This window comes from Lepus europaeus, chromosome 7, assembly GCF_033115175.1.
Source record: "Lepus europaeus isolate LE1 chromosome 7, mLepTim1.pri, whole genome shotgun sequence".
NCBI lineage: Eukaryota > Metazoa > Chordata > Mammalia > Lagomorpha > Leporidae > Lepus > Lepus europaeus.
This window is the reverse complement of record NC_084833.1, coordinates 61987651-62013468: the sequence shown is the minus strand read 5'-3', so window position 1 is coordinate 62013468 and position 25818 is coordinate 61987651. Positions and strand designations below refer to the sequence as shown.

The following is a 25818-nucleotide window of genomic DNA, read 5'->3' as shown; positions in this document are numbered from 1 at the left end:
TAACCAAATATATGTCTGAATTTCCACAGGAACTCTGACTTAATCTAAACAAATCCAGGCTTCCTCGTGCCGAGGCCAGAGATGCAGCCACCTCCCCCAGAGCAGATTCAGGAGCTCAGGAAGAGCAGAAACAGTGTCTTCTGGTGCGCCTTTGTACACCTAGCACCCAGGGCTTGCCAGACGCTAGAAGGCTCTCAGAAAGGATTTTGAGTTGACAAATACAAATTAATAATTAATCTTGGGAAAAGTGTGCAAACTGATATGTAAGTAGTATACCTACCACGGGCTGTCCATTCAGTGCTTAAATGCTTCAGTGCTGGGAACGAGTTGTTTCCATGCAGCTGCTCACACTTGGTCTTTGGATGGTTACAAAGTCAGCCTGAATCTGAATCATTGTTACCCCTGAGTTCATGTAGAATAAATCTAATCCCAGTTCTATATGATGGCCCTTCAAAGACTTGAAAATGGTGGCATAGTCTCCTGAGCTATCTTTCCTCCAGCCTGAACCTCCAGTTCCTTAAACCATTTTTCTCACGTGACTTCTAAACCCTCTGTCTTGATTACATTTCCCAGAACAATCCCCACTTTGTCTCTCTTCCAAAACCCATGACTTCCCATTTATCTCCATTCATTTTCATCTCATTTGTTTTAGCTCTTAGTGTCAGTCTTCCATCAGGTGTATTTGGTGCCCTTCCCACTCTAATTACAACTGCAGTTTTGATGGGTCAGCCATCTCTGTGATATCTGTGTCAGAGATAAACATGCTGAACAGGACCAAAGCTGTTTGCTGCCACTGGAAGCTTCTTTCTAGGTCACCTATGATCCATCAGTCCCTGGATCTGGTTAGTCCATCAGTCACTTACTAATGCTCTGTATGGTGCTGGCATCCAGCCCACAGGGTTGTCCCGAGACATCCCATCAAGTGTGTGATATAGCACCTGGTTCAGCAAACGGGTGCTAGGAAAGGAAACTAGTCTGGCATGACTAAGCTTCTGGTGAACCCATCCTGATCCCTGATGGCCACTATTTCCTGTTCCAGGCATTCACAAAACACCCTTAGTAATACATTCGACTCGAGACAAGACACATCTCCATGAAAAGTCTGTGATTAGATCACTGCTCTAGGGGCTCGGAGGAAGTGACGGGCAGGCTAGAGTGGTCTGGAAAAGCTTCAGGAGCTTGGCCCTGCAAAATGTAGATCTGAGTGGTGGGCACCACTGAAGAAAATAGTGGCAGCCCAGCACGGTCCAGTCCTTCCAGTTAGCGCTGTGAAGGGGAAAGCTGAAGGGAACCCAAGACGGTGTGGGCAGGTGAAGACAGCCCTGAAGAGAAGGACTTTATTCTAGCTCCACTCTCACACTCATAGTCCCTGTGCCCGTGGGCTCTGGCCATCCCTCTGCGGCCTCTGTACCACAGCCTCTGCTGGTGGAGGGCTGCCTTGTATTGTGGGGAGGGAGGGCACCGTTCTCTTCTGCTTCCTGACACCACACGGTAATTGTTGCTTCCGACCTTGTCTGTCTCCCACAAGCCTGGAGTCTTCTGTGAGGCAGTAGCCCTCTCTCTGTTCTCTGAGCTGTAGAAATCTGCCTTCCAAAGGCAAAGGGTCTCTCTGACCATGCCCAACAAGGGGGTTAGAACTCTCTGGTGACCTGGGAGATCAGTTTACGTGGTCGCCACGTAAACTGAATGAGGGGAACGGGAGCCTCCTCCACCCCACGCCCCCATTTTGTATTCTTTAGAAACCCCCTACCTAGGCTTTGAGACATCTGAGCACACTGGGAGGGAGGAAGAAAGATGATTTTTCTCTCTTCTTGAGTCATCAGGCCTTTGGTAGCACTTTGTGGTGGAACACTAAACCTGGCTTCTCTTTTTTTTAATTCTATTAAAGTCAGAGAGAGAGAGAGAGAAAATCCTGGTCTCCCACATGGGCGGCAGGGACCCAGCTACTTGAGCCATCATTTATTGCCTCCCAGGATGCACACTGGCAGGAAGCTGGAATCAGGAGCACAGGCACTCCAGTGTGCGACACAGGCATCTTAACCACTAGGCTAAAATCCTGCCCCGACTTTTTTTTTCTTTTCTTTTTATTATGTAAAATTTGAAATATGTACAAAAGAGAGAACCATATAATAAATCCCCACTTTAAATCACAGCCTTAATATTTATCTGCCATATGACCGTGGGCAAGTTATTTCAGCTCTCTGAGCCTCTGTTTTCTCAGAGTCTTTGATGAATAATTCAGACACTGCAAAGGCCTCTACCCGACAAATGGTAGTCTTTTTCCTTGCTCTTCTGCCCCACTCACTTAAGTCAGCTGTAAAATGGAAAAAATAAGACCTCTCCTGCTCTCTTCACCCAGTTGTTAAGAATTTAACCCATGATAAGCAGTCAGCACAGCCAATGGCCCATGGTGAGTGCCCCAGAAATACTCTGGGTTACATGGGAGGCCTGACCACAGTTGTGTGTCTCTGCATGCAAGCATAGGGCAAATGGCGCCAGTGGTGTGGTTCATGGGAATGCTCAGGAGATGCTAGCAGGACATCACAGCTCTATTCCCACTCTGCTGTGCTTCCTCATCCTCTCCACAAGTCTTCTGTCTGACCTTCCACCTCTGGAAATCCAGGGAGAGCTGGGCTGTCTCTGACCTGAGTATTACACACACGCTGGCTGTAAAGACTACATTGAGTCGTGAGGATGGCAGACCAGGACCCTGAAGCCAAGGGCCCAGAACAGGGGTTAGGAGGAAGAACAACAGGAGCCAAGAAGGGAGGGCACTGGTCACTGGCAGAACAGGGAACTGGGCCTTGAAGAATGTTGGGGCCTGGATAATCAGGGGACAAGGAGTGGGGTTCCAGGTGTGAAGAGTGGCCCAAATGACAGTGTGACTGTGAGTGTGGAGGCAGGAAAGATGCCCAGCTTCCCTGGGGTGGTGGTCATCCTGGCTCTCTCTGAGTGCTTCCTAGATGGGGCACTCCCAACCCAGAGAAATAGATCAGTCCACATTGACATCTTTGCTCAGGGAGATTTTCTTCCTGTTCAAGGTAAACTTCTCACTGGAGATAGTAAAGGGACCATTTAAATAGTGGAAGTCAGAAGGAAGGATGTACGGACATCAGCAGTGAAAATGGAAGAGTGAATGTGAATGTTACTACAAAGAACGTTGTATACCTGCATAGGTTTGTTCCAATCATATTCAGATTTACCCAACCTCCCAAAGCTCTAGAGGTAGGCAAGACAGCAGACATTACTACCAGAAAGGTAAGGCAGGTGCTCTGGATCACACAGCCTGGGGGGTGAGAACCCCTCATCCCACCAGGCCCCCAGCCAGTGCTCTTTCAGAGGGAGGGAGAGTCACTGACTCAAGTGTGGTAGAAGGTCACTGAGTGGTGAGAAGAGGGAAGGCCTACAGTCCGTTTTCGGCTTTTACAAGACCTTCTGGCCACCTTGCAGCAACAGAAGTAGGCAGCAGCAAGAGAGGAATCAGGACACTCAGTGCAAGGTTGTAGCCCCATTGAGAGGGGCCAGGGGCTCTACAAGGACGGGGCAATGGAGGGATGGCTTCAGCCATCAACATGGACATCTTCTAGTTTCCTTGACCAGCGCCTCCAGCTCCTTGGGCCTGGAGTGCCATCTGTGCCTCCTAACAGCACTGACTCATTTCACAGGCCTGGCTGACACATCAGCAATTTTGTCCAGTCTTCCAGCCCCACCATTTCTTGGCTCCACAGCTCTGTGAATGCCTCTCTGTGCACTTAGCACATAGCGCTGGAGCCGTTTGTTTACTTGTCTGTGTCCTTGGATTCAGTATGGCTGACAGCACTGGGAGGTTCACAGAATTAGTGAGCATGCTGATATTATTGATAATAATAGCCTTATAAATTTGTACGAGCATTTACTATTTTCGTTCAACCCTCTTGTTCTCATTATATTCTTTGATATTCACAGAGGTGGAGCAAGGCCAGGTCAGGGCAGTATCAAGGGAGGCAGGAGTGACAAGCCTCCTCCCACTCCACCCCCAAGCTTGTGAGCTTTCCCAGAAGCAAGAGAAGATCTGCTCCTACCCTCCTCCTGGATTTCAACACTTTATCTAGGAAGGGCCGGTGGGCGGCTCTGCAATGCCTTCCTCCTCATTCCTCACCTACAGAGCCTAGCAGGTTTTAGGGCCCAACTGGAACCAGAACAATGAACCTTGCCATGCCCTCACTGTCAAAAAGATTGTTCTGAGGCAGAACGAATGGCCATGTTCTGTGTGGCCTCCAAAGGTAGCACATGGGGAGAGCACAGTCCCTTCATGCCAGGCCCTGTGCCAGGGAGCAAGGATGCAATAATGATCACAGGCTTTGCCTTTGGAGGGCTCTCAGTCCTGCATGAGGACAGGCTCTAATGCAGAGTGATCCCTGCAGCCACTCAGATGCAACCCAACTGGAGTGCAGTAAGGAAAGCTCCGCAGAGGAGAAGCCTGAACTGAGTCTTGAGAGATGAACAAGGGTTTGCAGGAAGACCAAGGTGAGAGACGTTGGGGTTGTGTAAGACAGACTATCCTCATTAAATGGGGGGCATGGCTCACAGGGCCGTGGAGAGTCAGAGTGACCACCTGCTTCAGTTACACTGGAGGGGGAGCCTCTTCCTAGGGAGCTGGGGTAACTCAGCCATTGAGGTCTTTTTCCACTGGGAGAGTCTGTGATGGGTCAGATGTAAGGCAGGCACCGTACCAGAGAAGAGCATTGGGCTCCCTAGACCCCAGTGGACCAGGCCTTCTCTCCCTCCAGCACCACTGCCTCTGCCTTACTCTACCCTGAGTGGTGAGACCCCTGTTAGCCACCGTGGCACCAGCCTGCACCAGCCCCTGATCACCCACCCACCCCCACCCTACTTTCCTGGCCCAAGTCCTATTGACAGCTCCCCCAGAATCTGGAGGAATTCAAGACAAATGGTTAAGAGGATAGAGTTAATAAAATTTGAAAAATTGAGGCCTGTCACTCCACTAAACTTTTTTCAATACCACTGACAGAAACATATTTCCCCAATGAGTGACCTTCCACAGCTGTAGCGGGCAGGCGCAGCCGCAGCAGAGCTGCCAGGAAGCCAGCATGCTATTTATCAAATATTATAAGCTGGAACACTCTAATCTGGAGCAGGGAGAGGAGGGAGGGTCCTGCGCCACACTGCCTGGGGTGTTCCAGGTGTTTGCCCCAGCCCCAGACAGCCAGTGGGAGGTGACGGATGGCCTGCGATTAGTGCTCCCCACCTCTGCCCAGCCATCTCACTTGTTCCCAGAGGCCTGGCCCTCTAGACCAGCTGCTCGGCCCGGAGGGGCCCTGGATGGGAAGCAAGGGGAGGTCAGGCCAGGGCATGGGCCATCCTGACGCCCCCAGAGAGGGCAGGCGGGTGAGGCCTAACATACTTATTTATTGGAGTGTAATGGTTTGTGGCCGTTGGTCGTGGAGGTGAAATTGATCAGTGGTGGAAGTCAGGTTCTATCAATTATTACAGCAATTAGTCAAGTCAGAGCAGGGTGTGGGGCTAGGGGACTAATATTAGATGGACATTATCTATGGTGCCCCTCTCAGCCTTCCTAAAGTGGGGGCAGAGTTGTGCCTGAGGCTCCTGAACCTCCAGCAGCACGAGTGGCAGGACTGGGCCTGAGCCAGTGCCTCCGAGGTTGGAGGCAGCACTGCTCCAAGAGAAGCTCCTCCGCCACTGGCCCAGCTGCGGGGACATCCTACCTGTCCCCATCCCAGCCTTTATGAGAAGTGACACGACTCCTACTAGAAATTACTCAGTGGCCAATGTTTATGGCACCCATTTTTCATTCTGTAAGCAAATATAGATCACTGACAGCACTTGTTTGAAGCGACTAATCTCACCCCCGTCCTCTTTTCCACTTCTCTCCTCTTCCTCCCCTCTTTCTTTCTCTCTTCCTATCCATTCCATCTGTATTCTCTTTGCAGTTCTTTTCTTTCCTTTCCAGAGCTCTCTCCCTGATGCCCCCTTCCACTCCAGTCCATGTCTGGTAACAGAGCTCCTCTTGAGATTGCCCAATGTTAGTTAGGCCTTTCGGCATGCAACTGTGGCTCCTTCTCCGCCCCCTATGCTGCAGGAGCTTTGTGGGGAAGGGCGGGATGCTGTCTGCCGCTGGCCCCTCCACCCTAGCAGAGCCCCCTCAGTCCCAAGTACCTGAAAAGGGCAGGATCAGGCTAGAAGGCCACACCAGGCAAACAAGCCCCTGAGCGCATCGTTCCTTCCTGAGCCCCCACTGTGCTGTCTGCTGCACTCTGATCACACTCAGCCTCCGTCACACTTGTGTGCTCACCTCTCATTCCCTTTGCCTCCTGGAGACTTGGAATCCTGTGAGACTTGAACACTAAGTGGCTCCTAATCTTAGGGCAGCAAGAAGAACCTGTAAAAGGGATGGTCACAAGATGGGGAAGAATACCTGGGAAGTGGTTTATAGAAGCCAAATAGAGAGCAGCCAAGGTATCTGTTGCCATAGAGCCAAGAAATATAAAGAAGAAAACTGTTCGTTGCCTGTGCCAGTCTCCCATCATCCTGCACACAGAGCCCTACAGTGCCCAGTAAGTGCCCGGAGAACCAAAAGAAAGGATGAACGAGAGCAGACACCTTCCCTCCTAGGGAGGCTGCACTCGGTCCCTTAGCTGGTGAGAGGCCACTGAGAGACTCCCAGCCAGGGTGTGGTGTGGAGTACTGAAGTTAGGTAAGCCTGAGAATGGGTTTGACTCCTGGTCCAAACAGATAAAGCTGGTGTTGTGGCCTTGGGCTGGGTATTTCACTTCTCAGAGCTCAGCTTCCACGTCTCTAGCTTGGGAATTTTCATTCCCGCCCCTCAGGGTGGTAGTGAGGCTTTGTGTGATGAAATGGATAGAAAGTGTACTAACGTGTTCACATTCCTAGACATCTACCCAGGAAACATGGGGGTGTCCATCCACACAAAGACTTGTATACAGGCAGTCACAGCAGCACTGCACATTACAGCCAAAAGGGGATGTGGTCCACATGTCCATCTGCTTGTAGAATACCCATGCCTCCGTGTGGATGGACCTTGAAAACAGGCTAAGCAAGAGAAGCCAGAAACAAAGGACCACCCCACGTAGGTTTCCATTCACGAGGAGTACCCAGGAGGGGCAAATCCAAAGAGACAGTAAAGTAGTGGTTGTCAGGCCGAGGGAAATGCAGAGTGTCTACTAATAGATGAAATCAGACAGTTACACAGCTTGTGAGTGTGTGCACAACCAATGAGTTGTGTACTTTAAAAGGTTTTATGGTATGTGAATTTTATCTTAATAAAATAATAGATATCAGTATTTTGTACTAAACTGATAGAAAATAGTATCATGTATAAGTGTTAATTTTCTCTCTTATAATAAAAGTTTCCTTTGTCTAGGTTGTACATCATTCTCTACTGCTTCCTCTCCTCCTCCCACACCTGTGTAGTTTAGCCTTTTCCTCTGCAGCCTGGAGAGATAGCCACACATAAATGCAGAGTAAATGTTTACGGAGTCCTTTAAGAAGGAGCGTTTCAGTAGGAATAGTTTTATGTTTTATATCGTAATACAAATGTTTTTGCAGACTGAGAAACATTGATTTTCACTGTGCATCCACAAACAGTGCAACCTGCCCTAAGCCAGCTGGGTCCTGTGTTGAATGGGCCCCAGCTAGCCCATTATATCTTTGTGGTAAGGACTGAGTTTTTTTTTTGTTGGTGGTGGTGGTACTTGTTTTTGTTTTGTTTTGTTTTAAGATTTTACTTATTTGAAAAGCAGAGTTACAGGGAGAGAGAGAGATACATAGAGAGATCTTCCCTCCACTGATTCATTCCCCAAATGGCCACAATAGCTGAGGCTGGGCCAGGTCAGTATCAGGAGCCAGGAGCTTCATCCAGGTCTTATATGGATGTGAAGGCCCAAGGACTTGGGTCATCTTCCACTGCTGTTCCAATTGCATTAGCAGGGACCTGGATCAGAAGTGGGGCAGCCAGAACTCGAACCGGTGCATGCCCTTATGTGATGCTGGCATTGCGGGTGGCAGCTTAATCCGTTATGCCACAATACTGGACCCAGGAACTGAGATTTAACCCTTGGTTACTTCCTGAGTATACTTCTCTTTCTGTGTGGGTAGGGTTTGCATGCACATGTCAGAGCCCCAACACCCTGACCTCTTCTCCCGGAGTTAGATGTGTTTTTCCCATATTCTACAATTTCTAAGGTCTCCTTGGGCTTTCCCATGCTGAAATCGGTTCCCCGAGCCACGTCTGAGTGAAGGGTTTGGAACCACTGTTCATTCACAAAGCCTCTGGCTGTTTCTCCTGCAGGAGCCAACCCTCTGCTGAGGAATGAAATGGGACATACAGCTTTGGATTATGCCCGGGAAGGGGAGGTGATGAAGCTTCTAAAGACGGCTGAGACCAAGGTGAGTGTCAGAGAGGGGAGGCAGCCTATGGGCACTCCATGCATCATTTAATCTCATGCTCACTAAATTATGTCAGGCACCACATCAGAGGCCGCTTCTCCTCAGATCGTTATTGTATGCTTAAATGGAAATCCAGCTCCCATTCTCATCAAGAACAGGAAGTTGCCCCTATCATGACTAGGAAGAGTCCTGGGCTACTTCTGGCTTCTGAAGATTAACCTTCAAAATCAGTATTTGTGGCACTGGGTCTCCCAGTTCCTTGCAGAGGACGGGGACTCTGCAGACAGAATCTTGAGCTCAGCAAGATCCTACCCCCCAGGCCTGTTGTCTACAAACTCATCAAGCAGTCCTTGGCCATCATCCCTGCACACACAGTCCAGAGAGCCTGGTGCAGAATCTGAGCCCCAGACACCTCCGTCTTTCAGTCTCCTCAATTTTGAGCTCCCTGAAAACATGACTGAGTCTTCTGCTCCTCCTAGCTGCAGAACTATAACTCAGGAACTGCTGGACAGAGTCCAAGAACTAGAATCACAAATCTGTTGGCTGGCAGGAACCTTAGAAATCATCAAATTCAGTGGTGAGAAGACTTAGCTAAGTATGACAAATTCATCAAGAAGCTGGTCTGTCCTGGTAGAAGGGACAGTGGCCCAGAGCACTGCCCATAGATAAGGGTCATTCTCTGAAGGGACTCTACAGTGGGCACGAGTTTTGTTTTATTTTCTTTTGTTTTTGAAGCTTTATTTATTTATTTGAAAGGCTGAGGGATGGTCAGATCTATCCTCTGGTTCATGCCTTCAATGGCCACAACAACTGGAGCTGGACCAGGCTGAAGCCAGGAGCCTGGAACTCTGTCCAAGTCTCCCACATGAGTGGCAGAGGCCCAGATACTTGGGCCATTACCCACAGGTGCATTTCATTGGGGCTGGGAAGTAGGAGATAGAACAAGGCTGGTGCTGCCGTAGCTCAATAGGCTAACCCTCCGCCTGCGGCGCCGGCACACCAGGTTCTAGTCCCAGTCAGGGCGCCGGATTCTGTCCTGGTTGCTCCTCTTCCTGTCTAGCTCTCTGCTATGGCCCTGGAGTGCAGTGGAGGATGGCTCAAGTGCTTGGGCCCTGCACCCGCATGGGAGACCAGGAGAGGTACCTGGCTCCTGGCTTCGGATCAGCGCAGTGCACCGGCCATAGCGCACCGACCGCAGTGGCCATTGGGGGGTGAACCAACAGCAAGGGAAGACCTTTCTCTCTGTCTGTCTCTCTCACTGTCCATTCTGCCTGTCAAAAAAAAAAAAAAAAAAAAAAAAGAACAACTGGGACTCAAACCAGCTCCCCTATGAGATGCTGGCCTTGCAGGTGATGGCTTAACCCACTGTGCCATAATGCCAGCCCCACGGGCACATGTTTTAAATCTCCGAAACCTAAACCAGCTGATTGATCTTCCTCTAGGGAAGCTGGAGCCCTGGGCTGTGATGTGGCTTGCCTTTGGTCCCAGAGTGAGTTCACATCAAAACTGAAACTCGCAGGCTTGATCACAAGGTCATGCAGTAGGTTTAGTGGCAGGACTAGGCCTGAAAAGCCTCATTTCTGGCTCCCAGGCTTGTTCTCTTTCCAGCCTCGCACAGCTCCTTGTCTGCAGATTGGCTGAAGTGCATGGAGATGATTCAGTGTGGCAGGTCCCACCTAGTGGCAGATATCCTCTGTCTTGAGTCAGATCACTTGACTCACTGGACTGAGACAGAGGTGATTTAGGTTCTGATTCCAGCTCTACCATTCACTGCCTGCCTGACCTTGAGCTAGCACTTCTCCTTTTTGAAGCTCAGTTTTTGTCTGAGATGAAAATATTGGACTAATTGGGTTCTGGGGTACTGTTCAGTTTGTGATTGTGTATCAGGATAAGTTAGATTATGCTGTTGCAGAGACCCAAAAGTTCAATGCTTTAAAACAAGATTTATTTTTGTGTTGTTTCACATGTCCCCTGTGATTGGGGGTGGAAGGCAGGCTCTGCTCATCCCAGGCACTCAGGGATCCTGGCTGGCAGGGCAGCCACCCACTGGAATGTTGCCAGTTGCTTGCCAAAGGGCAAAATGTATTTTGAATACTTACAGTTAAATACTCAACCTGGCAGTAGGACCCTTTATACTGCCACTCAAAACTCATTGGCCGGAATCAATCCCATGATCCCACCCGACCACAAGGGAGCCAAGAAAAGTATCCAAGTGTCTAGAAGGAGAACACTAGAAATGCTCAGTCATCAGCATCAACCTATAGAGTTTACATCCCTGGTATGCTCGGCAGCTGTCTTGCAGTGGCTTCTCCAGAGAATGGCAGGCGCGAGGGAGGATTGCTGGCTTTTTACAGCCCATCCCAAGGGGCCTTTGGAACCATAAAAAGCTGCTGAATTCCAGAGGACAAGTGCTTCCCTTCTTTGTTCAGGAGCCTCCCTGGGAATCAGTTCAGCTTCCCCACAGGCCTTAAAAAGACATGCACCATTTCACATAACCCAAGAGATTCCACTCCCATCGTCTCCTCTTTCAAACCAATCAGTGTCCCCTGAGGGACAAGTACTGGAGTTGGCCTGGAGTCCTTTTATGTTTTGTCAGGTGGTGTGACATAGGGCAGGTGCTAGTTTGGCCATGTCAAGCAGGAGAGCAGTGCTCTTAGTGCCGGTGCCAAGTGGAGGGGTTAGGGTTACTGAGGGACCTACCGAATGTGGCAGTCCAAGGCAAGTGGCTTGATGTTGACTACATCATTACAAAGCCAGTGACCAAAAGAAGCACATGGTAGTTGCAAACCCCTATGCCAGTCAGACGTTTATGGAGCACAGAGAGCAGTTGTAGACCCCACCTCTAAGTAGACATGGAGCTCTCAGAGTCTGCAGAGGAGGGCAGCAGGGTGGCAAAGAAAACATGCCATGAGAAAAAGCTGAAGGAAGTAGGGGCATCTGAGCTGGAGAGGAGAGGCTGAGCTCTTAGGCACAGTAACAACTCTGGGTGGGAGGGGACAAGATTCATTCGGTGGCAGAACTCTGAGAGCCAGGCTTACTGACTGGAAGCTGCAAGCCAGAGCTCCCTGCTACAGCTGAGCCATAGTGGAAGGGCTGCCTTTGGAGACGAGGAGACCACATGGAGCCAGTGCAGGGTTTCCGTGGCCTCTCGGCTGAAGACCACTTTATCTGGTGTGACTCTGCCCTTGATCCTTCAGTCCTGATGTGCCGGTGGCCACTGAGCTGTGCGTCAGCTCTTCCTGGGCGTCAGCAGCATCCTCTTTGTCTTGGCTGTTCAGCAGCCACTTGACCGAATATTCTTCCTCCGAGCTGCACACGCTGCCTCTTCAAAATTCTGAGGCAGACTTTTGTGGGAAGAGCACAGTTTTAGACCTGGTTCTGTCTCCTTCTGCCGCTAAGTAAGCAGCTGGTGCTCTGGGTTGAAGTGCTGCATCAGTAACACAACAGCTCAGGCCCAGAGGGTTCCGAGGTTCCCCCTGAGGCCTCATCCAGCCCTGTCTAGACATGGCGTCCTCACGCTCTGTTCCTATCCTCCCCTTCCATGTGCCCAGCATCGCCCAGCTATTACTCTGTAGTCAGATTGTGCTCGTTATAGGAAATTTGTAAGTCTTAAAGTCATATATCTTACTGTAGAATATTTGGAAATAGAGAAAAGAAAAAAATGAAGGGAAATAATGCAGGCCATGTTTATGAATGACATCTACTTACCAGGCCCTGGGCTAGACTAGAAGAAGACAGGTGAGTAAAACATTCCAGGTGCTCACAGTCTCTTAGGGAGACAAGCAAGGAAGCTGTGACTGCACTGTGTCATCAGTGGTATGACTTATCAAGGAAGGCTTCCTGGAAGAGATGACAGCTGAGCTGAATCTCAGAAGCATTCCAGCCCTACTGCCTAAGCATAACCACTATTGATATTTTAATTATTTACAATAATAGGTACCATTTATCAAGTGCATCTAGGTACGAGCTGCTCTAATACATACTTTTTCTAATCCTGTGACAGATCTGTGAATAGCTCTTACTGTCCCTCTTTCATAGATGGGAAAACTGACACTATAAGAATCCACTCTGCCTGTCAAAAAAATAAATAAATAAATAAATAAATAAAAAGAAAGAATTCAGAGTGGCTGGCCTTGTGATGTAATGGATGAAGCCACCACCTGTGATGCTGGCATCCCATACAGGCACCAGTTCGAGTCCCAGCAGTTCCACTTCCGATACAACTCACTGCTGATGCACCTGGGGAAGCAGTGGAGGAGGGCTCAAGTCCTGGGGCCCCTGCACCCATGTGGGAGACTCAGTTGAACTCCTGGCTTCAGCCTGGCCCAGCCTTGGTTGTTGCAGCCATTTGGGGAGTGAACCAGCAGATGGAAGATCTCTCTATCTCTCCCTCTGTGTGTAACTCTGCCTTTCAAATAGATAAAATAAATCTTAAAAGAAAAAAGGCCAAGAGCTTATAGATAATCAGACATTATAAGTGACCATTAGGATTTGAGTCATCTTTCCTTTTATGATACTGTATTAGCCTTTTCTAGACCATATCTGTGTGTATTTTATAAGTGGCCTTTAAAAAAGATTCTATTTATTTATTTGAAAGGAAGAAAGGGAGAGATGGAGGGAGAAAGAGATCTTCCAGCTACTGATTGACTCCTCAAATAGCATTAACAGCCAGGTCTGGACCATGCTGAAGCCAGAAGCAGGGAACTCCAGCCGTGTCATCTACTTGAGCCATCTGCTGCCTTCCCAGATGCATTAGTAGGGAGTTAGATTGGAAGCAGAGCAGGCAGGACTCAAACCAGCACTCTGATATGGGATGCCAGGAAGCAGTAGCTTAACCTGCCACAGCACCAGGCCCTGATGGCCTTCTTTTTGGTTTTTGTGTTTTTTTTGTTTTTGAAAACTCCTTGATAGCCTACTATATATACCAGTGGTTTCAAACTGATATCCACATTTTATTTTCCCATCCCAGAGTTTCTCAAAAATGTGAATTTAGTGCCTTGGGGGTGAGGACTCTCCAGCCACAGGCCCCTCATCCCCTGCCATATGATGTCCATCCTTGTCAAACACTGCTGTTTCCACTTGGCCCGGAAGATGTTTGAGTTATGATCCTATTGTGTATTTGGAATCTGCATTCTTCCACTTAGTTTTGTTGGTGGTTTTCTCACTCTAAAGTCCACAAGAGTAATTACTGCAGTTCATTTGCCATCACTAACCTGAAGAACCTCTGTCACCTTTGATGGCCGGCATGCTTTTGTCCTCACTGCGGGTTCCCTTGGCTCCCATCTGGCTGGGGGTGAGGCAGACACTCTTAGCTTTGATACTTGCAGGCGGACTCGTGGCTTAGGAGGGACCCGCCCCGAGAGGAGGCAGCCTGTGATCCCACACGAGGGCTTTGAATAGATGGGGAGTTTAATGCCTAACGCTTAGACTGCTTTCATGTCCTGACTGAGAGACGAAGGAGAGCTAGAAATATATCTCTGTGCACATGATGGCAGATAAAACAAAAATATGGGGCGCTATCCCGTGATGAATATTCAGCTGAGGGGGACGCACTCGTGCCAGCCTGCGTCTCCTCTCCCAGATCCTCATTCCACCGAGACTCACGAGGAATTTATTGCTCGTTTTAATCACACCCAGAGAATGAATTGGCAGGAATATTAGGCGGATAGGCCTATCCTATATATTTTATTTGCATATCCCAGTGACAGGATCACAAGCATATTTCCTATCTCTATAATTTTTCATTTGCTGCAGGGGTAGCTGGGGATGTGACGCTCCTCTGGGCCCGCATTCCAGGCTGTGCGCCTGGGTGCTCCCATCAGAGCTGAGCCCAGCCCTCCAGGAGAGGAGGAAGGTTATGTTCTTCCTCCCCGCCTCATTCAGCCTGTTCGCCACTGCACTTCTCATCTTGTAGGGGACCTGCGCTCTGCCCGGTGGCTCACATGAGCCGCACACTGTGCCAAGCAAAACAGGGGCAAGCTTTCACTTTTTAAAAATTTTTTGTAACCTCTAGAAACTTTTTATTGAAGTATATGTGTATAAGACGTGCATATCAGAAAATCAGAAATACACAGCGCATCGTGTTTTCACAAGCTAAACACACATGATCAAGAAAGGGACCACGGAACCGGCACTGTAGCACAGTAGGCTAAGCCTCCACCTGTGGCACTGGCATCCTGTATAGGCACTGGCTTGTGTCCCAGCTCTCTGATTATGGCCTGGGAAAGTAGTGGAAGATGGCCCACATGCTTGGGCTCCTGCACCCACTTGGGCGACCTGGGAGAAGATCCTGGCTTCTGGCTCCTGACTCCTGGCTTCAGATTGGCCTAGCTCCAGCTGTTTTGGCCATTTGGGAAGTGAACCAGCGGATGGAAGACTGCTTTCTCTCTCTCTCCCTCTCTTGTTTGTATCTCTGCCTCTAAAATAAATAAATAAAACCTTTAAAAAAAAAAAATTACCAGCACTTCAGCCACTACCCATCCCCCAAAGGGAAGCATTGTCCTGATATTTTTATATTTATTTTTATATAAGTTCAGAAATAATTCGGTGGATTCTGGTAAGCCCTTCACCAGGATTCCCAACTGTTAACATTTGTCACATTTATTATTTTTATAGATGTAAATAATACTTATAGATACAGTTTTCCTGAGTCATTTGAGAGTAAATGAAACACATTTTATGCTCCTTTATTCCTAAATTTTTGTAAACTCCTTCCCCAAAAAAAGAACATTTTCTTAGAGAACTTCAGTACAGTCATCAAAATCTGTATTTTTTTAAAGATTTATTAGTATTAGCATTAGTATTTTTTTTAAAGATTTATTTATTTGAAAGAGTTATGCAGAGAGAGAAGGAGAGACAGAGAGAGAGGTCTTCCATCCGCTGGTTCACTCCCCAATTGACCTCAACAGCTGGAGCTGCGTCTATCCAAAGCCAGGAGCTTCCTCCAGGTCTCCCACCCAGGTATAGGGGCCCAAGGACTTGGGCCATCTTCTACTGCTTTCCCAGGCCACAGCAGAGAGCTGGGTCAGAAGTGGAGCAGCCAGGGCTTGAACTTGCGCCCATGTGGGATGCCAGCACTGCAGGTAGTGGCCCCACGTTAGTATTGATGTTAACTAAGATGTTACTCAGATTTCATCAGTTGCCCCAGTAATTCTCTTTATAAGAAAGGAAGATTCCAGATCCCAAGTTGCATCCAGTTGTCATGTCTCTTTAGCCTCCTTTAATCTAGAACAACTCCTCAATCTTTCCACGTCGTTATGACCTTGACATTTTATCAAGCACAGCCTGGTAGTGGAATATCCCTCAGTTTGGATTTACCTAACATTTCCTTGTGATTCAACTCAGATTGTGTATTCCTGGCAAGAACACCCTCTGGTGTTTATTTTCAATAAGTTCACTAGGTAGCCATAGGTAGAAACAGGGACACCATCTCCATGAGTGGACTCTGAACACCCTGAAGGTAGGGCAGAGGTCTGACTTCCACACGTGAAGCGAAGGCTCTGGAGTCCCACCACAGGGGTTCGTGTTCTGTCTGTTACTCTGCTTGAAATTAATCTGCGTGCAGCACGGATACCATCAGCTTCATGGGCCATGAGGATGAAAGCAGCCGATTGCAGATCAGACAAGACCCAGCAATGGATATGAAAGCTAGTGAGTGGAAGCCTGAGGAGTGTCAGAGTCTGTTCCCGTGAGATACTTACTTAACCACAAGGCGGGAGGTGATAGTGGAGGAAACTGGCAGACACTTGTGACCGAGTGATCCAAGTTCCCATCGCCAGTTATGGGGTAGATTAGCGTCAGGGACCCCCAAGCACTGCAATGCACAGAGAACAATACTAACTTATTTTCTCACTTTAGACACTCCTTACCCCTCTTAACCCTCTTTCACCAGTTTTATCTCTGGGTCAATCCCGCTCTTTGCCAGGAGTGACATGGTCAGATTCCCATATTTAAAATATGGCTGTAGCCACAAAGAGGGCTTTGACTGAAGGGGAGGAGAACTGGATCAGGGACACTGAGCTCATAGTTCCCAAGTCTGATGGTGCTGACACCTGCTTTTGCCCAGCCTTCCTCTCCAGGGATGCATCTGTGTGGGTGCCTGTCTCATCCCCCATCCTCATGTTCCCATCTTCTCTGCATCCCCCAGACTTCTTTATTGGACAGGGCTGCTGTATCACTAGTGCTCCTTCCCTGGGTTTCCCTCTCACTCCCCCACCCCCCATCTTCATCATTAACCCCTGGTCCCCTTTGTGGACCTCACTACCCAGTTCTGTCACCGTTTTAGGTCGTGGTGAAGCTCTGACTGACATGGATTAGGATCTGAATCAGGCAGTCAGGAGTAGGGTGTGTATCTGCATCTGTGTCTGGGAGCAGCAGCCCCACATGAGGCAAACTGCAGCCTGGCATTGCTGCTCTTCCCCTTCCATACCTGCCTATCCTGTTCCCACCCAGGGTCTTTTTTTTTTTTTTTTTTTTTTTAAGATTATTTTATTTATTGAAAGGCAGAGTTAGAGGGAGAGTCAGAGAAGTCTTCCATCCACGGATTCACTTCCGATGTGGCTGCAACAGCCAGGGCTGGGTCAGGCCGAAGCCAGGAGCCCTATCTGGGTCTCCCACATGGGTGCAGGGGCCCAGGGACTTTGGCCGTCCTCTGCTGCTTTCCCAGGTGCATCAGCAGGGAGCTGGATTGGAAGTGGAACAGCCGAGACTCAAACCAGCGCCTATGTGCCATGCTGGCATTGCAAGTGGCAGCTTAACCCACTGTGCCATAACACTGGTCCCCGCCCAGTGTCTTATTTTGCCTACCCACCACCTTCAGCTACTCTCACAGTGAACTCAGTGCTGGGTTCGTCCTCAGACCTGTGCCCTGAGGGATGCCCAACAGTCAGAATCAGAATGCCTGCCACATCCCTTCTCCTGGTAGCCTTCACTGAAGAGCCAGTCAGCCCAGACACCCTCCTCTGAGCAGAGTGAGCCCAGCTGGGCTTCGCCTCGGCCTCCCGGCCCTTTCCTGTAAATGCACTCACAGCCAGGAGGGGTGCCATATTAAATCAAGACTGATGGAAACCAGTGTCTGTGATTATCCAGCCAAGATGCAACATGGGAAGCTGGTTGCTGCCAGCTCCAGGTGAGGGTTTCTGAAGTTAATTGCATGTGGCTTTTATTAAGATGACCATTCCCCGGCTCCTGCTCTTCTGGGTGGCTCCTTCGTGGTGCCTTTCTCAGGCCAGCCCCTCTGCTACTGCAGGCTGGGTGACTGCCCTATCTTCCTCAGCAGAACCCCATCAAGGCAGAGCCTTGAGCTCAGTCCTGTATCCTTCATCCCCATCTTCTCAAAGAGCCAGGACAGTAGGAGCCTACATTTATGGAGCCCTTATCAAACTCTTTCCCTCATCATTTTTTCTCCTTTCCTCAAGTGGAATGTATACAAACCATGAATTTTCCTTCTCTGGTTTCCTGTACTGGCTAGGCTTTGCAAGGTATGGCTCATGGCTCAGGCTTTTAAAAATCTTTCATTCAGTCAACACATATCTTAGTACAGATGCTGTACTCAGCATTGGGTAAAGAACATGAAGCAGTAACTTTGAACCTGGTTCAATCCAGTGTGCTGTATGTTTCTATCAAGAGTCTAATCCATTTTCAGAGGATTTTCTGAATTATTGCAGATATTTGGGACTTCAGGTTGGGGAAAATCAGATGTGCTCAGAAATTTAGGCCATAATTTGAGCCATTCTTAAGACCACCACCTAGAAGCTTCTAAGGAACCAACCACCCTACCCCAGCCATCCTACTCATCCCCAGTAAAAGTCAAGGGCCCTGCCTCTTGCCCAAGAAAGTAACAGGAATCTCATGTAACCTAAAATGATGACACTGAAGAACACTGCAGGAGACGGAAATGTTTGCCTGGAGAGACATGGGGAGCCCCTGATAGTTGTACCCTAATCCATAAAGTGGGAAGAAAAGTCATGTTCAGCCGTCCCTGTGGCAAAAGGAGAGAGCAGGTTCTGTGGGACCCAATGGCCCAGTGAGTGAGAAGTACCTAGAGGTGGAATTCTCCTCCATGTAAGGAAAACTGACAGATGTGAGTCATCTCCAGAGCCCAGTTGGTGTTGAAACTGTCCCCTGCAGACCTCTGCTCCCTGGAGCAGGGAGCCTCAAGGGCCACTCTGGGGCAGAGGAGGCATCCTGTGGACCTGGCTCCTGACTTCTGCTTGAGCCCAGAGCAACTTTTCCTTTTATCTATGGAGTTCTGCCCATGATTAATTAGAAGGGTTCCAGTGCCCAAAACTCACTGGGTTAGGTGAGCTGTTACCAAAATGTACTTCAGAAGGAGGGTGACATGGCAAAGGCTCAGTAAGGGCAAAGCATTGTGTTAGTCCTTGGAGTCACATGGGACCACCTGTTACACATGTGTGCACTTGCCGTGGCCGGAGTCTGCTGCACACTCGATGGCATTATCTCATTTCATCCTCGCCAGCGTCCCACAGGAGCCTTCAAGTTAGGTATGAGTGCTGTCCCTGTGGACTGACCACAGGTTGCTGGCTGGTGAGTAGGGAAGGTAAGGGCTGAACACACATCTGTCTGAAGCAAAACTTCTCTCTGCTGCTCAGCCTGCCTTACCAAGACCCAAAAGGGGAGACAGACTTCAGAAGGGGAGTGACTGGGAATTAAACGAGACGCTGTGCATCCAGTGCTGAGTAGAGTGCCTGGCACACAGCTGCCATTCCACAAACGGTAGGTCCCTTCCTTCGGTTAGCAGCATGTACTGACTACCCTGGAGCCCGGCCCTGTGCTAGGTGCCAGAGCCACAGAGATGGAGGAAACATGGTCTTTGTAACTAATACCCACGGTTGAGTAAAGAGAGACAATCAAGAAGTTAGGCACTCCAGAGGTCCAGGGGCTGGGCCCAGCACAGAGCCCTCCCACAGGCTCCATAGACAGTGCCACATTTAAAGGGCGAGTAACATGGCACTGAGAGATTGGTGTGTATAGAGAAGACTTTTTTAAAAGATTAATTTTATATTTGAAAAGCAGAGTTAGAGGAAGGGAGAGAAATAGAGATCTTCCATCTGTTGGTTCACTCCCCAAATGACTGCAATGGCCAGGACTGGGCTAGGCCAAAGCCAGGAGCTTCTTCCGGGTCTCCCACCTGGGTGCAGGGGCCCAAGCACTTTGGGCCATCTTCCCCTGCTTTCCCAGGCCATTAACAGGGAGCTGGATCAGAAGTGGAGCAGCCAGGACTCGAACCTGCACCCATATGGGATGCCAGCATTGCAGGCAGCGGATCAACCCATTAGGCCACAACGCCAGCCCCTAGAGAAGACTAGTGTGGAGTACAGTGTGAGCAAAGGCCCAGAGGTCAGAATACTCTGAGACCCCTCACTGAGAGGAGGACAGAAACCAACTCAACAAGTCCTTGCAAGCCAGCTTCCCCTTCAGGTTCCTTGCTTGGCCTGCCCACCTGCAGGCTGGCACTGCCCCAGCCAGTGTGTGCTCGTCTCACCATCAGATAGCCCTGTGGCCCAGTGGACCCGAGTGCTGAGTGGGGCTTGGTGGGCAGGGAGGAGGAAGAGGCAGATATATGGCTGGAGTCGGCAGAGCCAGGTGATGTATGTGGCGCCTGAGGGAGCTACACAGTGGCACTGTGGATTCCAGCCGGCAAGCGTCGCTCCACTGGGATTGGCGCCGACTTATTGCTCCATATGAAACCCTGGGACTGATGGGAGCTTTCAGTTACAGACTGATAGCAACAGCCAAAATTGGATTGTTTGCTATTTATTTTTTTTAACTTCTGTCAAGGTCACTACCATAACAGGAAAACACTGCCCAAGCAGCAGGTATTTTTCATCCACTCTGCCCACAAGAGCAATCTGCAGCTGCAACTTTTGTGACAGGGCCTTACTTGACGCCTCTCTTTCTAGAAAGATGTCAGTGTTACAGAGGCCTGGGGGAAAGGAGCCTCCCAAAGACGTGGTCTTTCCTTGCCAGTCCACAGTCTGCTTCCTTTGTCATGCCCACCCCAGCTCCTGACCTCCATAAATGCTTGACCATCAGACCCCTGCCTTTCCCCTCCCTACCTCTTCTCCAGATCATCCGCAGCTCCCTGCCCAGGCCTCCAGAGTCTTCAGGCCCTGTATCCCAGGAAGCCCCAGTCCCAGAGCTCCACCTGCAGTGCTTTTCTCTTCTGTGCCCGTGTACCTCCCTCTGAACTGTCTCTGAATTCAGTGTTGCAAACATTCACCAGATGACCCCACTGTGCCAGGGCATGTGCTGGGAGCAGCAAGGAGGAAAAGATATGGCCTGCCCTCAGGGAGCTCCTCAGTGACGGAGGACAGACGCACAGCAAGCTTGTTGCAGGTAGTTGTGTTTCTAGTGAAAGGCACCGTCCTGGAGATGAGCTCTGAAACCGAAGGGAAAAGGCTGGTTCTGCCTGGGTGGTATTTGTGTGCAAGCCCTGCCTCGCCGCCTCCTCACTGGGTGCTCCCCAGGGGTAAGGCCTGGCGCTCCTTCCTCACAGCGTGACCAAGGGCTGGACCAGCCGCAGTGGGCCAGGGAGCCAGAGCTGTGCAGCAGGACCCTTGAGCCCCAAATCTGTTTCTGCCTAGAGTTGCAGGATAGAAGGGAACTGGGATCTCACTGGGCCTGGCACCCCTGAGCCATTTGCCTTCTCTGCCCACAGTACCAGGAGAAGCAGCGAAAGCGTGAGGCTGAGGAGCGGCGCCGCTTCCCCCTGGAGCAGCGACTGAGGGAGCACATCATTGGCCAGGAGAGTGCCATCGCCACTGTGGGTGCCGGTGAGTACATGGGCGCCAGGCAGTGCCAGTAGGGGCCGGCCAGCAGCTGCTCTGCTGCCGTGAGCTGTCCACCCGCTGTCACGGCCTGGAAGAGAGGTGCGCTTGGTGATGTTCACATTCATGGAGTTCTGCCTGTGCGCCAGGCATTGGGGTAAGCTCCGCATACCCTGGGTCGTTTAATCCTGACGGCCACCTTATGAGGGTGGGCCCATCAAATCCCTGCTTTACGGATGAAGACGCTGGCACGTGACACTTATGTAATTTGCTCAAGGCTGCTTAGAACTTAACTGACCTTTGTCTAGTCACTGCCCCTGCTGAGAGAACTGCGGCTGCAGTGGGGATTGGGGGTGGGGAAGGTGCGAGTTGTCCATCACTAGTAAGGCAGCTGTCTGCCAGGCCAGGCCTCTCCATCACTTCAGTGTCGTTTGTCAGCAGCAGGCCCAGTTTGAAGCAGAACCCTTGGGCCACTCTGGGTACTTCTCTACCCTTGAAACCTAATTCCGTTCTTTGACCCCCAGGAGCCAGGCTGCCCTTTCATGTAGCCCTAATCTGCTGGGGCTCTGCTAATGTCAGTGGCTGCACCTCTGCTCTCCACTTCTGCTGATGCCTCCCTGGGGTGTTTTCACACTGCTGGGTGAGGAAGGAGGAGCCCCAGGCCAGGCTGAGACAGGTCTCTCCCAAGGCCCTGTTTCTTCAGGCGTGGTCTCTGGACCAGCCGCATTAGTGTCCTCTGGGCACTGGTGAGAGGTCAGAGCTCGGGCCTTCCCCAGCAGCTGTGGAATCACAAACTCCAGGATCTGTGTTCTAGCAGCCCTTTCCAACAACTCTAACACCCAGCTGAGGTTTAAAAACCACCGCCCCAAGATGTCTGGTTCAGCCCAGCAGCCATGGGGACACACCAGGTCCTTCTCACTGAGACAAGGAACCATGGGGCTGAGAGTATGGCTGTTCCCCTGGGACATTCTGGGCCCTGGAACACCCATTAGAGAAATGCTAGTGTCCACCCCTCAACACACCAGGCCCAGCCTGATCTCCATCATCCACATAGAGGGATTGCGAGCCCTCATCAGGGGCCTGACCCCGACAGCAGATAAAAGAAGTCCACAGGCCAGAGCTGCCTCCCAGCAAGCTACAGTCTGCCTCGGCACACACAGGAGCCAGGAAAGCTGCTTTGAATACGCAGGGCCGCAATGCTCAGATGCAGACCACGGCAGGCTGACCTGTGTGGTGTGGGTGTGAACAGCCACCCACACTCCTTTGCCACAGCTGTGTCTGAGGTGGAGGGAAGGGAGACAGGGCGCTCTCAGGGTTTGAGGAGGAAAGGAGAAGCCCACAGGACAGAGCACCTGGGTGCAGGTCTGAGAAAGCATCTCTGGCTGGAGCCTCGTGTGCTCTCGGGCCAGGGCCTTGGCCGCCATCATGGTGCTGTCCCTTCCTGGCAGGCTGCTGGCTGCCCTCAGACCTCTCGCTTCTCACCAGCTCTCAAGTCTGTCCCTTGATGGGATGCACACCAGAAGCAGGCTCTGCAGGGGGCACTGAGATAGGACACGTGAGGCCAGCTTGGGCTCACAACAGACCTGCTGCTTGTCAGCTCTGCCACTGCCCTTCTCCCTCGGCTGCTTTGAGCACGAGTTTCCTCGCATATGCAGTGAAGCACTAAGTCCTAGACTGACTAAATCTAAAAGCACGTGCTCTTCCTGTGTGTGCCAGACAGCAAGTCCCTGTCCTCACAGCGTCTGTGAGGTCAAGCCCACAGCTCTCGCCTTGAACCTAGGACTGTTCCTTACTCCCAGCCCCAGCTCACCCTGCCGCTGGCCCCGGGCTGACCTCTGAGGCGTCCCCTGTTCTCTCCCCTCGCTGTTGGCCCAGAGCAGGTGTTTCCCTGCCCACCTCCCTGAGCTGTCAGAGCGTGCCCTCAGTGCTCCCTTCTGCCACCTGAGAGCTGTCGAGGAAGGCCCTGTGCCTTGTACTTCGCTGTGGCGCCAGTGACCCTGGAGAAGACAGAAGGGCCCTTGGAGCCTGGATTATGGAGTGCTTCCACTTGTAGGGCAGCGACCATGCACTGAGCAGCACTGCAGCTGGGGTACTCTTGGCGTTCAGAATCAGTCAGTCCCTGGGTCAGCTACCCATGGCTCTGGACCCAGGCCTGAGGTACTCCCTGGGTCAGCATTTGTGGTAGGCGGGCAACACCTGGGATCTCAAGATCTCAGAACTGAAGCAGACACAGGAGAGTGGTACGGGACTAGAGGCTGGGCAGGCCTCCACAGGTCCGTTAAGTTAGTGTCAGACGTGTGCTAGGACTGGTTGGAAGGAGCCTGGCACCCCATGGGTGCCATGAGGATGGGCAGCCAGAGAAGTGCCGCAGAATGAATTGATTTGATAAATGGCCATTTATTACCCTCACGAATTGGCTGAAACCAATTTCGGTCACATCAACCCCTGGTAAGTGCTGGGATATTGATTTGTGCAAAGTAATACAGTGAATTTATCAGTGTGATCCCCAGCTGCAGGGCCTCTAGCAAGGCCGGCGCTCAGTTACCGCCTTACAAATGGAGGAGATAAAGCACCAGCCCCACAGCCCAGGCCCCACGGCCTCTTGGTCTGCTAGGGTCATCAGAGCCCAAGCAGAGCCAGCCCACACACCACACACTAGAGCCTGGGTGCTGAAAGTAAGGCTCTCCTTCCAGAATCCACCACTGGTCACGGGGAAGACAGAATGCCTACCTATCGGGCAGGCCACCTCCATCCTCCCTGGAGAAGAGCCAGCTGTCTCTCTTGAGCACATGGGGAACTAGGCTACCTCCTGTGTTCTTGGCCACCAGTCAGTGTCTCCGAATTAAAAGCGTAGACATTTCTTTGATCCCTCCCTTTGCCCTTAGCCCCTACTAGCATCAGGTGTCAAGTTCTGTCATTCAACTGGTTCTCAAACCTGGCCTCTCCCCTCCGCTCCCAGTGCCACTACCCCAGCTCAGGACATCAGTATCTCTTGTCTGAACCACAGCAGTGACCTTCTTGCTGGCCCTTCCACCTCCTTTCCTTCCCCTGAAATCAGTTCTCACCCCCACTAGGAGTGATCTTTAAAAAGCACGAATCTAACCGTGCCTGTCCTGCCTACACCCGCTGCGTGGCCTCGCTGCCCTAACCTGGCACTGCGGCCGCTGCCCAGCTCTGTCCTCGCAGCAGCCTGCCCTGCCTCCCGCACATGCAGTGGCAGTCTCCTCCCTGCGCTCGCCGCCGCCGCCCTCACAGCTGGCAGGTCTTTCTCTCCTGGCCCATCTCCACACTGGCTGGTTTCTCACTTGGCCTCGTCTTGCTTAGTTCAGGAGCAGTTGACTGTGAACTCCTTGGGGACAGGTACCAAGACTTAATCATTTGTTTGGGTTTTTTTTTTCCACCCCAATTCCTGGCCCGGATTAGGTGCTTAATGCAGTTTGTCGAATTAATTGATTTGGGATGGCCCCTCGCCCGTCTCTGTGATGTGCTCTGAGGAGAGAGAAAGAGCTGTAGCACCTGCCTGCCAGCAGCTCACAAGCATGATGGGAATGCGACTGTAGTGAAATCGTCCCCATAGCTGTACTCCCTGGTCTCCGACAGAGCAGCCATTCCCCACACAGGTCATTCCCACACACCTGACAGCCTGCTGGAGCTCCCTGTGGCCCCCAGGCCCGGTGTCCAGCAGCCACTGCACCTGGTCACAGTGGGCCCTGTGAAGCCCCTGCACCTCCTCGGGGAAGCCCTACTACCTTGGCCGCTCTCCTGTCCCCAGCTGCAGCCCGGGTCACAGCAGGGCTTCTCATCTCTCTTTTCACTTCCCTCAGCAACCCCTCACAAAACATAAGCTTCTCGAGCTGTGCACCTCTCTGGGCGCCCTCTGAGGCCAGGTGTCTGATCGGAGAGGCGCACGCAGGTCAGCCCTGAGCTGTGGAGTGGCAGTGATGAGCTTGCAACACGGCTCGCATTCCGCTGGCATGTGCCTTGGCCGCCTGCTCTCCCAGGTGCTCCCCTGGGATTCAGGGCCTTTCTCTGGGCTTCCTGTGATCACTTCTGCACTGCGCCTACCTCATGGTACCAACCATGTTTGTAGATCCTCCTCCCTCCAAGGCCAGGAAATACCCTCATCAGCTCTGTCCCCCAGGGTTGAGCACATGGGTGCCTGGAAGGTTGGTGAACCCAAAACGATGAAGTCTGAACTCATTTTGACATTGCTGATAGGCGCTTTGACGATGCTTAGCTGTGGGAGTGCCGTTGAAGGCCTGCTCCTTCAAGGAGGTGCCACAGCCTGAAACAAGACTGTTCCCAGCTTTGGTCTCAGCCCACTGAGACCCCCCAGAACCTTGAGCTGCGCATAGGCAAAGTTTGGGGTGGGGAGACATCTCTCAGCTGTCCCTGGTTTTGCACACACTGAGTGTCCTATTGTACCTCCACCTGCCCAACAGTCTCCCCTCATCCTCAGGTATAGGCATCAACTGGGTGCAGATAACTCTTCCCAGACTTCTCAGTGCACCTATCCACTTTGAACCCCGAGATTTCCCAGCAGCACGAGCTTTGAGCACCCTGCACCTGGCACACAGCTTGTTTGATGAACAGATGCCTGAAG

At 51.0% G+C, this 25818-nt stretch overlaps 1 protein-coding gene across 1 annotated transcript in view; it reads left to right on the top strand.

Moving 5' to 3' along the window:
- Positions 1-25818, top strand: part of CLPB (ClpB family mitochondrial disaggregase) — a 140126-nt gene that overhangs the window by 99458 nt on the left and 14850 nt on the right. The window contains exons 6-7 of the mRNA XM_062196661.1: positions 8330-8427; positions 21107-21221. Of these exons, the coding sequence (XP_062052645.1) occupies positions 8330-8427; positions 21107-21221 (213 nt within the window). The remainder of the gene's footprint in view (positions 1-8329; positions 8428-21106; positions 21222-25818) is intronic.